The 17,961-nt window shown below is 43.8% G+C and overlaps 1 protein-coding gene across 1 annotated transcript in view; it reads right to left on the bottom strand.

Moving 5' to 3' along the window:
- Window positions 1–13,909, bottom strand: part of LOC121281410 — an 84,167-nt gene extending 70,258 nt beyond the window's left edge. Inside the window, exons 1-2 of the mRNA XM_041194354.1 lie at window positions 13,684–13,909; window positions 12,817–13,089 (exon numbers count right to left, since the gene is read on the bottom strand). Of these exons, the coding sequence (XP_041050288.1) occupies window positions 12,817–13,089; window positions 13,684–13,909 (499 nt within the window). The remainder of the gene's footprint in view (window positions 1–12,816; window positions 13,090–13,683) is intronic.
- Window positions 13,910–17,961: the final 4,052 nt, after the last annotated feature.

Here is a 17,961-nt window from a genome sequence, read left to right as displayed (position 1 = left end):
TTGTGATGGAAAGTGGGAATGGGGTACTTTCTGACATTTAAATCAGGAAAAAATACTCAAACTCTAAGATTTCACCCAAGTTGGAGCAATTGCCCTGCTTAACTCTACCAATTGAAGATTCCTTTAAATTCTGTGAAATGTGCAACATTTAAATGGCATTTTAAAATTCAGTTTGTGACCACTTAATATCCATTCAAAGACATCAGTTTTCATAGCATCAAGCGACACTTTGACACTAATTCCTGATTTACTGGAAAACCCCAAAAAATTCTTACTCTGTTCATCCTCTTCAAGCAGCAAATTAGTCCAACAGCAAAGCTCAGTTTAACAAACAAGTAACCGGAAACTGTGATGATCCAAATGTCTGGAAGTATTCTCGCTCTCACTGTGAAGGACAAAGATATTATTTATAGTTTCACTCTTGTAGTAATTATAGTTTTGATAAATGTAGGTCTGTAGCTTCAAAAATAATCCTGTCTTGTAAGATCATATAATCTGTGTAAACCAATCAGTGCGGGGAACCTCTAAGAGGGAGTTCTTTTGTTATAGACTTAGATGTATACACAAGATGCTGTCTTGTAAATAAATCAACAAAGTTCATTGTTTCCACCAAGAAAATTGGTCTGCAAAATCAACGCTATAACAAACTAGCTGAAGAGGTGGTGTGAAGGGGAGGGTTTCAGGTTCCTGGGGCTTTGGGACCAGTTCTGGGGGAGGTGGGACATGGACAAATTGGATGGGTTACGCCTTGGCAGGACTGGGACCGATGTCCCGGGCGAACATTTGCTGGAGTGGTTGGGGAGGGTTTAAACTATAACGGCAGGCGGCTGGGAACCTATGCAAGGAGTCAGAGGAAGGGGAATGAAAGACAAGATCAAAAGACAGAAAGCGGAATAAGAAAAGCGATAGAGAAATCAAGGGCAAGAAGCAAACAGGGCCCCAGTGAAAAATAGTGGGAACAGGACAAGTAATGTTAAAAAGACAAGCCTTAAGTCTTTGTGCCTTAACGCGAGGAACATTCGCAATAAAGTGGATGAATTAACTGCACAAATAGATGTAAACAGGTGTGATAGAGTCAGGATTACAGAGATATGGCTGCAGGGTGACCAGGAATTATTTTATGCTGAATCCTCACTGTCTCTCCCATGTTCAGGTCAGGCAGAGGTCAGGCACCTCTAGCAAAGTGCTGTTTCTGCTTCCGCTGTCTCAGTTTGAGCAGGTCCTGCACGCTTACTGACTGTGGAAATAACAGTCAGGGCACAGTTGGAAGCTTAGTTCTTCACCTTCTCCTCATCAGGAGCTGTGCTGGAGATGTTCCAATGCCCTCTAATGTAGTATTCCTGAAATCCAGCAGAGCCAGGTAGTGGTCTCCTCCATCTGCTTTTGCCTTTCTCAACAGGTGTTTTAAGGTCTGCACAGTACGTTCCACTATTCCGTTGGATTATGGATATTTGGGACCTGACATAGTGTGGCATATTTGTGAAACTCAGTGCCTAAGAATTGTGGACCGTTATCTGAGTTGAGCCCTTAAGGTCTGTTGTGGTGAGCAAAAATTGCTTTTAAATGATTTATTACAGTGATGTTCTTATTATCATTTCTCAGCAGCACAGACTCAAAAAAACTTTGAGTAATAATCTACAGCTAGTAGGTACTCACTGTTGTCCAATGTGTACAAGTCCACTCCAATTTTCTGCCAGGGCCTCCCTGGAACACTGTGGTTGAAGTGGTTCTTTTTGTTGTGACTTACTGTACTTTTGGCACACTGCACACGCATTCACTATTTCCCCAATTTGTGCTCCCATTCCAGGCCGAGACATTACATCTCGAGGTCTTCTCCTGCATCTTTCTATGCCAAGGTGACTTTAATGTATGCACTGCAGCATTTCTTTCCTCAGTTTATTGGAGAGGTGGTGGCATAGTGGTATTGTCACTGGACTAATACTACAGATTTCCAGGGTGATGCTCTGGGGACCAGGGTTTGAATGCCACCACGGCAGATGGTGAAATTTGAATTCAATAAAAATCTGGAATTAAAAGTGAGGTCCCAGAGGACTGGAGAATGGGCAATGTGGTTCCATTGTTTAAAAAGGGTAGCAGGGATAATCTGGGAAATTACAGGCTGGTGAGCCTTACGTCAGTGGTAGGGAAATTATTGGAGAAGATTCTTCGTGACAGGATTTACTACCATTTGGAAGCAAGTGGGTATCTTAGTGAGAGGCAGCATGGTTTTGTGAGGGGGAGGTCGTGTCTCACTAACTTGACTGAGTTTTTTGAGGAACTGACAAAGATGATCGATGATGGAAGGACAGTGGATGTTATATACATGGATTTCAGTAAGGCTTTTGACAAGGTCCCTCATAGCTGACTGGTATAGAAGGTAAAGTCGCACGGGATCAGAAGTGAGCTGGCAAGATGGATACAGAATTGGCATGGGTAGCAGTGGAAGGGTGTTTTTCTGAATGGAGAGCTGTGACTAGTGGAGTTCCGCAGGGATCAGTGCTGGGATCTTTGCTGTTTGTAGTATACATAAATGATTTGGAGGAAAATGTAACTGGGCAAATTAGTAAATTTGCAGACGACACTAAGGTTGGATGAGTTGCAGATGCTGAAGAGGACTGTCAAAGGATACAACGGGATATAGATCAGTTGGAGACTTGGGCAGAGAAATTTCAGGTGGGTGGAGTTTAATCCATACAAATGCGAGGTAATGCATTTTGGAAAGTCTAATACAGGCAGGAATTATACAGTAAATGGCAGAACCCTTAAGTACATTGATGGGCAGAGGGATCTGGGTGTACAGGTCCACAGGTCACTGAAAGTGGCAACGCAGGTGGATAAGGTAGTCAGGAAGGCATATGACATGCTTGCCTTCATTGGCAGGGGTATTGAGTATAAAAGCTGGGAAGTCATGCTGCAGCTGTATAGAACCTTGGTTAGGCCACACTTGGAATATTGCGTGCAATATTGGTCACCACATTACCAGAAGGATATGGAGGCATTGGAGAGGGTGCAGAGGAGGTTTACCAGGATGCTGCCTGGTCTGGAGGTTATTATCTGTGAGGAGAGGTTGGAGAAACTCGGATTATTCTCACTAGAGCGACGGCGATTGAGGGGCTACTTGATATAAGTTTACAAAATTATGAGTGGCATGGACAGAGTAGATAGTCAGAAGCTTTTTCCCAGGGTGGAAGAGTCAATTACTAGGGGACATAGATTTAAGGTGAGAGGAGAAAACTATAGAGGAGATGTGCAGGGCAAGTTTTTTACGCAGATTGTAGTGAGTGTCTGGAATTCACTACCAGAGGAAGTGGTGGAAGCAGATATGATAGTGGTGTTTAAGAGGCAGCTTGACAAGTACCTGAATAGGATGGGAATAGAGGGATATGGACCCCGGAAGTGCAAAATGTTTTAGTTGATAGGCAATATGATCGGCGCAGGCTTGGAGGGCCGAAGGACCTGTTCCTGTGCTGGACTTTTCGTTGTTTCTTTGTTTGTTGGTTTGCTGCCAATTGTTGTAAAAACCCATCTGGTTCACTACTTCCCTTTCCTGCTGTCCTTACCTGGTCTAGCCCACATGTGACTCTTAACCCACAGGTTGACTCTTAAGTGCCCTGGCCTAGCTAGTGACAGCCGCATCCCATGAATGAATTAAAAAAAAATTGTTGCAGGAATTATGATCTTTTCCCCCTTTAAAAGTTTTCCTTCTGCTACATAGAGTTCCTCACGAAATTTCCAGTACCCTTGTACAGGAGAAGGGGCTCCGCTCCGATATGTGGGCCAGTCAGTTTGCACAATCTGCTGAACAGTGCCATCTTTCTTGGTCACTTCGCTGGTCTCATTCAATTTGGTTACAGCCACAGGTAAGTTTTTTATTAGCATGTGAACCTGTGCTTCTGTTTCTTTATCCTCTCCCTCCGAGGTAGTTAGGTGACAGAGTGTCTGTGATGTATATTTCTTTGCCCGGCTAGTATTTAACTCTAAACTGATACTGCTGCAGACACATTAGTAATCTTAGGATTCTTGCTGGTGCACAGTTCAGGGGCTTTTTAAACATAGCTTCCAAATGCTTATAATCAGACTCTACCTCCACATCTTTGCCATAGACAAACTGGTGGAAACATTCGAGGCCAAAAACAATTACTAGCATTTCTTTCTCTATTTGGGCACACTGTGGCTGTGTTTCAGTCATTGCCTTTGAAGTGTATGCCACTGATGCCTCATTTTGCAAAAGGACAGCTCCCAGGCCTGTCTTTCAAGCGTCCAATGAGATCTTGACCAGCTGACTGACATCGTAATACTTTAACACTGGTGCCTGGGTCAGTGTTCTCTTCAGACTGGTCCAAACTTCATGGTGACTTTGTTCCCAGTGCCATTCCACATCATTTTGCAGAAGTTCTCCGAGAGGTGCTGTCAGGTCTGACATGTTTGGAATGAATTTCCCAAGATAGGTCACCATTCCCAAAGATCTCCCCAAGTCTTTCTTACATTTTGTGGGTGGCATGTTCATGGCTGCTTCGATTTTACTCGGATCTGGCTTCAGTCCCTCACTTGTTAACACATGTCCCAGGTACTTCATGATTTCATGAAAGCCTACTTTGTACTTTTCCTTCTTCAACTTGAGGTTCCTTTCTCTAGCTCTGACCAATACCTGCTTCAACCTGTGGTCGTGTTCTTCGCATGAGGCTCCCCAGACCAACAAATTGTCAATAAATGTTACCATGCCCGCTAACCCTTTAAACAGCTGCTTCACTGTTCTGTGGAACACCTCCAGAGCTGAATTAATACCAAAAGGTAAGCATAAAAACCTGTATGGCCTTTATGGTGTGTTGAAGGTACAGAAATAGGAGCTGCGTTCAACCAGCTTGCCCTGCCAGAAGCCTGAATTCGCATCCATGGCTGAATATTATTTAGCATCAGCTAGCTTACAGCTGATCTCTCCTACTGTGGGCAGCTGGTAATGGTCTATTTGTACTGCCTGGTTTAGGTCTCTGGGATCCTGACAGACTCGCAGATTCCCATCTGATTCTACAAATACAATTGGATTAACCCACTTTACCAGTTCTCCAATTTTCTTGACGATGTGAAGTTTCTCCATTCTATCCAGCTCTGCTTTCAGTCGGTGTCTCAGCATTACAGGTGTATTTTGGATGTCACAGTTTTGTCAATCTTGATGACGTGTTCTCCTTTTAGGCAGCCAATCCCCGAAACCACATCTTAATACTCACTCAGGATATCATCGGTCGTGACAGTCATTATTCTCTTGATTAGCTTCACATTTTCACCAGCTTTGATTCCAAGAATGGGTTTTGCATCAGTTTTCACAACTATGAATGGAAGTGCTTGAGACTGTTTTTTGTAGCTCACTTTAAGAGTGTGCTTGCCTTTTACAGCAATTATTTCACCTGTATAAGTAGACAGCATTTCACTTTTGTTTCAGTTAGCTGCTTTTCTTTGTTTATCTTATGATACAGGCTTATGGGAATGACATTTACTTGTGCACCTGTGGCAAGCTTGAAATTCACCATCATGTTGGCAATTTTTAAATCAACCTTCCGTTTGTCTTCTTTGGAATTTGTTGTTACTGCACCAACGAAAAGCTTAGTTTCAGTGTCTATGTCAATCGTGTGCACTTTCTTCGATTTACACATCTTAGCGAAGTGATTGAGTCTATCACAGTTCTTACATTGCTTTCTGTAGGCTGGACAACTACATGATAAATGCTCTGATCCGGTTGTATTTTAATGCTTTGTAAGCAGTTTTGTTCTCTTTACGTTCAGACTGTCTATCTGTTCTTTCCCGGGGCTGTTTCTGTTTAACAGCATCTAACTGCTTGCCCGTGTGCAGCTTATCATCTTCTGTCTTCTGTTTAATCTGGTGTTTTGTTGTCTCTGCCCCTCTGTAGATATCTATTGCTTTCTCTAGCCTGAGATCAGCTTCTCTCAAAAGCCGTTCTCTCAGAGTGTCATTTGCGATTCTGTAAATTATTCTATCTTGGATGAGTGATTCTTCAAGCTGTCCAAATTCACACCATTTAGCTCATTTTCTCAGCTCAGTTACACACTGACGAATGTGGTCACTGCCTTGCGCGCATGTAAAAAATCAATATCTTTCATACATGATGCTAATCTTACGGCTACAGAGGCAAACTTACTCCAAAACAGGAAACCAGGTGCGACAGCTTCCAGAGTTATAACATTTAAATTAGTTAACGGAAAGCGAGTTATTTCTGCTCCCTTCGCAATCTGACATTACATGGATGAGGACCAGTGGGGCAGGGGTTAATGGGTGGCGGGGATTCCTGCCCATCAGGAACAATTATCCACCAGCTGAAAATTGCAACCGGATGGGAAAAGATCATTAATTGACCACTTAAGGGCTTCAATTGGAGCAAGGTTGGGTGGGCCACACAAGGCCTCACTCGCTGCCATTAAATCATGGACAGGTTTCGACAGGAAAGCTGCAGGAAAGGCAGCCATGAAATTTTATGAGTCTCCCATGCTCTGCAAACTCACCCTCAGGGGACAGTAAAAATTTTCCTCAGCAAGTGGGATGCACAGCCCTTTCTATTAGTCCCTGTCCAATCATTACTTATCAATCAGTCCATATCCAATCATCCTTCAACATGTATTCATCAATCATCCAATCATTCGATGGCAAATCTTCCAATCAAATCCTGACCGATCAATATCTCGCCAACCATCCAATCATTTCTTGACCAAACATTCCCCAGTCAGTTATCTAATCATTCACGACCAATCATTTGGAAGTTAATCATTCCATGGCCAATTATCCAATCATTTCCCTGACCAATCAGTGCTTAGCCGACCAATCAATCATCCACTCGCCAATCAGTTCACAACCAATCATCATGGCATTCAGCAGTCATTCACCTCAGCCAATCCCTGCCATTTCTAAAAGTGACATTGGTCAATTATGAGTCAGATCCAAATGAGTGCTGGAGTCATGTCAAGTGTCACATTTTCTATTATTATCTCACACGGTAATGCTGGATGCAGGTAAATCTGCTAAATTACTGTCAACTAGTGACAGTGGGGACTTAACATGGAAAGAATTCCTTATAGAAGAGTCATGGCCACCAAAGCTGTAAAAAATAGTCTCCTTCAGTTTCTCACCAGTATGTGGTTTGAGTTTTTTCTTTGCAGGTATGTTGTGAACTTTCACTGATGTGGAGTGCAATAAGCTATAAAAATTAAGAGGTTTTCAGAAGAAAAGATCTGCAAGTGGCAAGGACTTTCGATGCGGCTTAAAAAGATTATAGTCTTACTGTTAACCTTCAGATAATATGGAATTAAAACCTTTGGAATGTTTTGATGAAACAAAACACATGTCCAGTTCCTTCTGTCTCGGTCAGCATTCTGAACTACCAGCTGTAACAAACCCTGTTCCTGTCTCTCTTCCTTCAATGTTTTCTCTACAGCAGTTTTGCCATCACTATTGATCCAAACAAGTCTCATTGATTCAGTGACATCAGAGACAGAGCATGTCAGGGTAACGGTGTCTCCCTTAGTCACTGCATCAGAAGGTTCAGGTGTCACTGTTTAAACAAGAAAATCATTTAGATTTTAAACATTGACTTGATCATTGAAAACAGCAGCAACATTCTGTCTCCTACCTTTAACTATGATTAATGTAATGGTCACTATTTCATATTTTCCCAAAAGACATGTGTAAACTCCTGCATCATCAAACAGGACAGGGGCAATCCTCACACTGAAATTCTTGCCATTAAAATTTGTCTTTGTGGGGACCAGACGATTCCCAAAGTAGGTCCTCTTTACATCGATGGGCTGAGATTTGTAAGCAGAAGCTATTTCTTTCTCTTGATTCTGAAAATAACGTGATGACCAGGTCCATTTAGTTTTATTGAACTCAGAAAGAGCTTGACAAATCAGGTCATTTTCACTGTGATCTGTGCTTGACTGATAAAGTGTGTATTTCTTATTGAGTAAATCTGTAACAGAAAGACAGGAGACATGGTGTTAGATTTTTATAGCTGCAGAGATACAGATCTTCTGAATTTCCACAGGAACAAACAACACCCTGCTGGCATTAATCAGCTGGGAGTGCAGAAAAGGGACAGGGAAATTGGCCAGAAACTGGATACACTGGCTACTGACCCAGGCTGACTGTTGTTTAAACACTGGGTCGTGGCACAAAATCCATCTGCCCCAAACATGACCCCTCTCAATGTGATGCTGTTTCCCCAAGCTTTGTAGGTGGTAGCCAACTTGTTAAACTGTTTCTGCAAAGGAGTATCAATAAGTTCCTCATACACTCCTGGTCCCCTTGGGTTGTTATCATTTAGTCAGACAAAGACAGAGAAAAAAATCAATGATTGCAATGTCAATTTAGATTGATAAAGTTGAAAGTGCAAGGTTGTTCTAGGCTCAGAGAATTAGCATTTTGGAGGGAAGTTAGGAGTTAATTTGTTTAAGTAGTTGACATGTTGGTTTTGAACAGTCTACCATTTTCATTCTTAGATTGGCCCAAATCGTCCTGTGTTCAGATCATCAGAGATGGGACATACATCAGGAGATGCATTTCAACACCTTATTGAAGCCCTAACACAGAGAGATACTTGGGAGTTGCTCAAGAAGTTCAGACTTTCAATGGGCTGATTCCCTGATGCTGGGACTCTCTGCAAATGTCCCCAATCCTGAACTTAGGGCAGAGTCTTGGGCCAGATACGTGGGACTTAGCTGGATACTTAACCAGGAAATGACTAACAGCTGGGAAACTCAACGGAGCACCACAATCAACCCTCCCCATCACCCCCAACCATCCAAATGCCTCCCAAACCGACCCTACTATTTCTCCCTGAACAGACTTGACTAACTCCTCGACTTCCTCGCTGTCCACACTCCTAACCCGATTACTCACCTCTCCCACTCACCCATTCACCCCCACCTCACCCATTCACTAATCCACACTCATTGATTAAAGGACTTGGGCCTTTAAAAACTTACCCGAACACGATAGCTACTGTCAGAAGAAGAGGGCATGTCCTCTCCTTCCCAAACTCTACTACGCTCGCTGGACTTACAATGGAGACACTGTGCTGCCCAGTTCGGCTTCAGCCAGGATCGGAAGATCCCAGAAGAAATGGCCAGGATTGTCAGATCGATTAGAAACTTCACAGGCAGCAGCAATGTGCACAGGGTTCTCGCTGACTGGAAGACCTAGGCCATCATGTTCACGTTATTCACAAGGACATGTTGCACTCATTGAACTAAATGAAGCTGATCATTAATATAACTCTGTGGGCAGAATTTTCTGGCTGGCGCGTGGGTGGCAGAGCCCATACATCACCGTTTAAAATGTCGCACGAGGGTCCCGATGTGTCAAGCAGGTTACAGGCACTCTGTTCGGGCGTACATTAACCTTAATCTACTTCCGCTGGGACCAGGCAAGCCAGACACAGTGACCCAGAGGCTTCACGGCCATTGCTGACTTCCCATGTATCCAGGGTGCTATAGACTGTACACATGTGGCCATCAAGGCGACAGCAGATGAGCCCGGTGCCTTCGTCAACAGGAAGGACTTCCACTCCATGAACGTGCAGATAGTGTGTGATCACAGGTTGCTGTCCCCTCAGAAGGTGGCTCATGACGCCTCTCCTCCATCCAAGAACAGAAGCTGAGGAGCACTACAATAGGAGCCATGGCTCCACAGGGGCTGTGGTGGAGAGAACCATCGGTCTTCTCAAGATGCGCTCTGTTTCTGCCTGCAGAACAGAGAAGAGGATTTATTGGGCTGATCCCTCATGTACACGCCGCACCCCAAGCACAGTGGCCCATCTGAGGCCTCCAGCAGCTCCTGTCCACATTACTGGTGATCAGTCCCCAGAAGATAGCACGGCTGGTCCCAAACCCCTCACCCAACTGACATCTTTGACACATTCGGCGTCCATCACTTTGAATAACACTCGGGTCTTAGTGCCCATGGCAACGAGGTGCAAGTAGGTGAGGTGCCAAGGCCACCAGATGGCTCTTGGCCATGACACCTTGAGGCTCCCCTTCCACCATCTCATCACCATCAATATGACGTGTTAGAGTTCTGAGGATGTGTCTAGCTGCCTCCCCTGTAGGTTGCCCCCAGACTACTCAAATGCCACAAACACCAACATATGCTGCACGGAGAACCCATCTTCTCCTCAACCACTAAGGCTGATGTAAGCATGGTCACTACCTGTCTGCCCACCTAGTGTGTGCCAAATGCCCAATGCAGTAACAACACTAAGACATGGTGGGGGGAGGGGGGTGGTGGGAGTGGGGGGTGGGGTGGTGGTTCAAAGGCTAAGGCTACCTGCTGGGTAAAATGGCCAAGGCCATCATGGTACTCACCCTTCCAGAGCGCAATAATTCATTGAAGTGCTTGTGGCACTGCGTTCCTGTCGTCGCACATTAGCATGGGTACTTACTCCCTACGCCACCTCCTGCCATGCCTGCCTGGTGACATGGGGGTCCTCCTCCTCCCCCCATCCTCTGGATATAAAATATCCCGAAGGCTGGACATCTCTTGGAGGAGGACAGCAAGGCTGGCATCTGAGAAATGAGGGCCTCTGTGGACCCCTGCTGGCCTCTCCTGTAGCCTGGCCCCCTCCTCCTTCTCCTGTGCCCTCAAACCAGCATGTTGCTCTCTGTCAGTGGCCATGGTGAAATGCCTCAATGGGGCTGCCTGGCCATTCTTTATACAGACTGCAGGCTCCCCCATTGGAACCAGTGGTCTGAGCACGTGCACCGCCGAATAGGTTTTCCCGTTCTACACGGGAGTCGCTAACCCTCTGGGCAGGCCTTAATTGGCCCACCTGCACAAAATGTCGGCACGGTCCTTTTCGGAGGCGACAATTGGCTGCCTGCCCGCGCATCAAGGGCAAAATTCTGCCCTGTATGTTCACTCAATGTGAAATCAAACCTTTTAACAATTAGCTACTGACCTTATCTAACCAAGGAATTCTTTGATTCTTTTTCAAAAGGCCTAAAGAGGTATCTGAGCAATGGACACAAATTACCAATTAGATTAAAGTGGCCTTATTCTTACGTCCTTGGGTTATGCGATCATTTATTCAGGTATTACCAGTATGTGAATAACCATAAGTGTAAAACACTCTGATCATATTTGTGAGTTCCCAGCTTCACTGAGAAAATGCCTCAGGAAAGACCCGAGTCTTTTACCATTGTGGTGGGTGTCTTTAATTTGTTTGTATTTCTCTATTCCAGTATCGACTGGAATCACATTTGCTTTTTCAATAAAGGGATCTGATTATTTTTGATTCATTGATGTGAATTGAAATGAACCCACTTGGTTGGTTCTGGGAGTTCTTCATATCCCCATTTTCTATTTACACCCATGTTCCAGAGTAAAAACATGGAGCACAGTCTGTAATAAAAGACCACAGTGACTTTTGTAATCACTGTTCCTTGTGTGTAACAGTTTATATCAGTAACTATTGTCATGAAAGTTGATATGCTGTCAGAATGAGAGTGACCCACAACTTACAACTTCACCACAAATATATTGAACTGCTTAAAGAAGATCTGTTTTGCGAAAAATTGCAGGAAAAGACACTGGTCAAAAGATGGCTGATACTGTAAAGTGACCACTTTCTGGAAACTTCCTATTTGGATTGTACTGGCAGATCTGTCCTCGGAGGTTGCAAGGAATTTCACACCTGGGGAGGTGCCAAGGCCGACTTCAAACGGACAGTTGAAAAGAAGGCATAAAAAATACAAAAGGCTGGGCTTTGAAATCAATGTGAATCTGTGAAGACAGTGGAAACTGCCCCCAACCCCATCACCATCCCCCAGCTATCTCCATCCCATCAGACATCCAAAAACCATCATCCGTTGATTTGTAACTCAGAGTGTGTCAATAAGTTCCTGAGTTGAAAAGAAAATGGATTTTGGATAAAAGACATGCCCACCAAATTCCCTGCTGGGCATAGAAAGAGAAATGTCTTCAAAACTGGTTCTGAAAAGCAGAGCAGAAGAACAATAACAAAGAAGCAAGGACACCTATCCCTGGGTCTCTCTCTGTCCCTAACACTCTCTCTCTCTCTCTCCCACTGGAGACAAGTGTTTTAACAGGGAGAAGCAAACAACAGGATGAAAAGGACAAAACAAAAGCACAATTACCTGGAAAAACTCAGCAGGTCTGGCAGTATCAGTGGAGAAGAAAAGAGTTGACGTTTCGAGTCCTCATGACCCTTCAACAGAAAAGGACAGTCACCCTGCAGAGGCAAGCAGGTATCTCACTCTCTCTTGGAAACAATCGAAGGGTTTCTTCAACAAGGTACAAAACTGAACAAAGCCAACTGCAGTTTTCTACGAAATCACCAAACTCAATGGCCAAAATGACCCACCAGCTATGCCTCACGGACAAACCAAGGTCTTGTAAACTTTTATTTGGACTCTCGCCTTTTTTTGTTTCTGATGTGTGTGTATGTGTGCATGTGCACGTGAGTGTGTGTGTGTGTGTGTGTGTGTGTGTGTGTATGTGCGTGTGTGTGTGAGTGAGTGAGTGTGTGTGTGTGTGTTGCCCCTTTTATTATTTTTACTCGGGTTTTAGTAACTAATAAACTTACTCTTTCTTTGACTTGAGAAAACCTGGTCCATTGGATCTTTGTTAAAAAGTAAAATTATTTGGACTGGAATGAATATCCATGAGGGTAAAGAATTTTAAACAAACATTCATTGCAACCATCTGAGGGGCTTGAATAAAATGGGAGCCAGCTCATTCCTCCTCACCTGGTGGTGACACTATTTAATATCTACTGCAAGGTGGCACTGGACTTACCCCAATCCACATCAACATTTGTGTTTCCAGTGAGAACAATGGAGTTATTTTCCTGCACTTCCCATGTATACAGATTCTGATTTCCTGCTCCAACATGTCTGACTATCAGATAGACAGTGTTATTCAGATGGATCTCATCAGTGTTCTTCCTCCCGTTCTGCTGAGATGAGCCTCTCTGTTTCCAGTGAAGACTGACTGTATCTGAGAGTCTGGAGATGGTACAACTGAGGGTGATGTCACTGCCCAATACAGGCCTCTGGGAATCGGACTCAACTGTAAAAACAGATATAAGAAGCTTATATTTCTCAATGAGCTTTCAAACCAATGCACTACGAATTGTCTTTCACTAAGAACACTATGATCAGACAAATGCCAACCAGTAGTGCTTAGCGCTGACAATTAGTATTTCCTGGATAATGTCCACTTGTTCCCCTTGGCTCCCTCCTCCCTCCTCTTCCTCCTGTATGTGCCGCTCCTTGGCAGTATTATCCAAGGATGTTGGGTCAGCTTCCAGATGTACTTTAATGACATTTAGATCTACCTCTCCACCATCGCTCTCAAACCTTTCATTGCTTCCGTGTTGTAACAAAGTGAATCTACCATATAGTCTTGAATGGGCCTCAATTTCCTCCAATTACATATTTTAAGACCAACATCATCACCTTCAGCCCCCACCACAAACACCATGAGGTTGTCACCAGTTCCATCTCCATCCATTGTCATTGTCTCAGGAAATTTATGAGAATGGGTAAAAAATTCTGAACAAACGCTCAAGTTAATCATCAAAATTATTAACCCCTAATGTCCTGACTTGTTCCAATGCACAGAATATTTTTACCCACATGCCATTGTTAGTGACAGACTTACACTGGCCTGGGTGATTACTTATTGAGAAAACTGAAGCCATAGTTTTCGATCCCCGCTCCAGACTCCATTCTCCAGCCACTGTCTCCATTCCGTTCCATGGTAACAGTTTGCAATTAAGCCTGTCTGATGCAAACTTGGTGTCACATTTGATGCCTAGAGGAACTTCAGACCTCACATTCATGCCATCACTAACGCCAGCTGTTACAAACTCCAAACCGCTGTCCATCTTTGTCTCTGTCTCAGCTCAATTGTTTCTGAAACCCACATCCATACCTCTGTTACCTCTCTGATGCAATGATTCCAATGACTCCTGCCTGGTCCCCCACATTCTACCCTCTGTAAACTTGAGCTCATTCATGTTCATATCTTAACTCACAGCAAGTCTCGTTCCACTACTCATGATTTTAAGATTCTCTTCATGGCCTCAGCCTTTCCAAACTGTGGAATCTCCTTTCCCACAATCCTCCGAGATTTCTGCCCTCCATGTATTCTGGTTTCTAATGCATTCCCGATTTTAATTGCTGCAACATCGCTGGCCACACCTTCAGTTGCCGGGGTCCTAAGCTCTGGAATTCACTTCCTGAAGGAAATGAACATTCACAGCCATGGGGATAGAGCAAGGGAATAACTGGGTTACTGCACAGAGAGCTGTCATGGGTTCGATGGGTTGAATGGCTATATCCTGCACCATAAATGACTCTATGGATGGAATATAATTTCACCCATCGGAGTGGGCAATGACGGCAGGGTGATGGTAGGTAGGGCAGTCGCAGTCGGGCGGAACTAGGATTCCCAGTATCAGGAAATTGTCCTCAATTAAATTAGATACAAGATTCCTTCCTGCCAATAGCAGGAAATCAAGTAAACTCATCAATGAGCCTCTTGACACCAATTAACCTAAACCCATTCGAATTCAAAAATTTGTGAACAAATGCTCATGTTAATAATCAATAATATCGGGTTTGCCTGCAGCGTTATAGACGGGGTTTCTTGTTGCCAGGCACTCTATGCTCAATCAAGGGAACTGGCATCTGGAATGGGGGCGTTGGGCTTGGGGGGTGGCAGTAAAAGCCACCCACTCTGTCTTTGCCTCCAATCTGTTCCAACCACCCTTCAGGGAAATCCTTCCCCACGACCCTCATCCCAGCCCCCCTCTCATTTGTGTCTAGGGATCCAGCGTTGATGCTTGGGCTCTCCCGGCAGTAGTCATTGCTCCCGCTGGTGTGACCTGCAGCTCTTGGCTGGGTGGCATTTCCACTGCCCAGTGTCCTAAATCCAGTGGAAAGTCCAATGTTGGCCAATTATGTGTCTCATGGGCTCTTGTTTGTATCAGGCCTCTGTCACAGAAGTGACATGGGATTCCCCAGTATGGGGAAGCTGTCATGGGAACTAAATTTATGCCTACGACTCTAATCCCTCTGTGTCTCTACCTTGCTTTCCACCTTTATGATGCATCTTAAAACCTGTGTCTTTGACCAAGCTTTTGTGTCTGAGCTGATATCTCCTTATGTGGCTCAGTGTTATATTTTGTTTTCCAATACTCCTATGAAGTATTCCAGTGACGTTTTATGACATGGTCATGAAGAGACTAATGTCAATAATGTTATTGGAAATTATTTTTAATTGGAATTGTAGTGGGGTCTGTGTCTATGTGTGTGTCTATGGGCAGGATTTTGCCCTTGGTGGGGGTGCTCGGCGGGGCGGACAGGGGTGGCCAGGAAGTCATACGTTGCCCGCGATCAGGTCCACACGATGATTTCATGCAGCGGGCCAATTAAGGCCTGGCCTGAGTGGATGGCGAGCAGCAGCAATGAGCGCTGCCTGAGCAGGTGGGGGGAGGTGGGTGAGATGGGCCGAGCATGCAGATCGCACATGTGCAAGAAAGAGAGCTTCAATCTTCCATGGGCACAGAAATCCCTCAGTGAGACTGAAGTGCTGTGTAAAAAAAAAATGACGAGAATAAAAATTTAATAAAAGATGTAACCTCATGTGACTCTGTCACATGAGCTGAACATGTTTTTAAGTCAAAAATAAAGTTTTTATTTAATGTTCATTTGCTTTACGAAACCTCATCCCGGTCAGGGATGAGGCTTCCTTAAAAATGTAAAGGCCGCTTGGCCTTTTTGCCTGCCCGCCAACCATTAGGTTGGACGGGCAGCATAAATTTGAATTTAATTAGATTGTTATTGGCCTTAATAGGCCTTTTAATTATCAGTGGCTCCTCACCGAACAAAATATCACGAGACTGCGTGATGACGTCGGGACACACGCCTGAGATCATTGCCATCGTTTTACGCTCAGGTTTGTCGGGCACACCTGCATGCAGAGCATAATATTCTGCCCAATGTGTGTGTCTGTGTGCGGCTTAATTGGATTAAAGCCAGCTAGTCTGGGTGCTTTGATGTATAGTAGTTTGAGATGTTAGTTTGATAAACGTAAGAATTGAAGGTTAAGAGTCCATTTACATTTGTTGGAAAAACCATTGAAAAGAATGGGTAAAATCTTGCACCTAGTGGGGAGAGACCGAGCAAGTTGTTTATATTACTAATAAAATTGCTGGAATGAAAGGATTATTGTTGGGAGAAGTAAAGTTTATAAACCTAGTAATACAATGGATAATTTACATTCAAAGGGAAAGCTTGGTATAAACTGAGGGGAGTTTGTGTGTGTGAGTCAGAGGCATTTAACATCTAACCAGCCTGTAAGCCTACAGCTGTCTGAAAAGGAACCAAATTGAAAGGAACCTCATTTTGAAATAATAAGGCCAAATGTGCTTTGCCTGGTGTATGTTTAAAGTCTATGGTCATCGTTGCCTTGGTGATGATTTACCTGGGAGCGATTAATTTAGGGATTTGTTTCAAAGTTATTGTGGTAGTAAGTCATAGACATATGTATGTGTTTAATTTGGTGCAAGTTAATTAATGTTTAATTTAGTTTTAAAGAAAAACTTCTTGAGGCTTGGCAGTTTTATTCCTGAATTTAGAGCTGCATCTCAAAGATACCAATGGAAAATATAGTTATAACAGTTGTTCAAGATTCCCTCTGGGATTTAAACAACACAGCTTTTACCAACTGTTGTATCATAACAGACATTAATGATAAATTGTTGTTATTGTGATAGAACTGGAGAATAATGACATAATCCCAACATTCTGTTTGCAATATCAGTGGAATTACTCACAGAAAAGCACAATTTGAACCCATTCTAGTCCTTGTGTGACTTACCTTTGATCCCAAATACGTCATACTGCTTCAGGATTTTCTTACTGGGCTGTGTCTGGCTCCAGGTGAACAATCCCGCAAGTTCAAAGGTGGGATTTCTCACTCTCAGATTAAGGGTGCCCCAGTCTTCACGGATCCCCTGAGAAATGTCGGGTATATTATTGTGCTCACCATTCCATTGTACAGCCCACTGCTGACCTTCTCTGTGAAAAGTTCCCAATTGTTTTGTAGTTTGTTGCCCTGAGTGTGGTCTCCACTCCAAGACAATGGAGCCATTTCCAGGATTGTCTGGTCCTTTCAAAACAAAGTTCCCTCCCTGATGGAAAAAATAAATATCATTTCAGCTTCCTGCAAGGAAAGGGAACAAAACATTTATGTTGTGCTATAAACCTGTCAAAATGTCTCAGGCTGTTTCACAAGAACATTGTCAAACAAAATTTGAAATTGAACAACATGAAGAGATATTAGGGCAAGTGACAAAAAACTTAATCAAAGAGGTAGATTTTATAGAGTGCCACAAAAGATTAAAGTTGGTCAAAGAGGGAGAGGATTAGAGAGGGGGATCCAGAGTTTAGGGCCTAAAAAATTGAAGAAACGTCCACCAATGGTGAGCCAGTTAAAATTCGGGATGCTCAAGAAGCCAGAGTGAGGTGAGCACAGATATCTCAGATGGCTGTGGGGCTGGAGGAGATTCCTTAGATATGGAGGGGCAAGGCAATGGAGGCACTTGAGAATTTTAAAATCAATGTGCGGCTCAACTGGAAGTCAATGTAGGACAATGATCACAGGGGTGGTAGGATGAATGGCATTTAGTGCAACATAATCCATGAGCAGCAGAACTTTGGATGAGGGTTACAGCAGCAGCTGAGGCAGGGATGGCCAAAGGAACAAAGGAAGTGGACATTTCGGTCTGAGTGATGACACGGATATGTGGCTGGGAGCTCATCTCGCAGTCAAATATGAAATCAAGGTGAGAACAATCTGGTTCAAAATCAGAGAGTTGTCTAGGAGATAGATAGAGTTGGTATGGAGATATGGAATGGAGTTTGGAGTAGA

This window comes from Carcharodon carcharias, chromosome 8 (genome assembly GCF_017639515.1).
Source record: "Carcharodon carcharias isolate sCarCar2 chromosome 8, sCarCar2.pri, whole genome shotgun sequence".
NCBI lineage: Eukaryota > Metazoa > Chordata > Chondrichthyes > Lamniformes > Lamnidae > Carcharodon > Carcharodon carcharias.
Note: the sequence above shows the minus strand (reverse complement) of the source record. Positions and strands in the feature narration are given on the sequence as shown.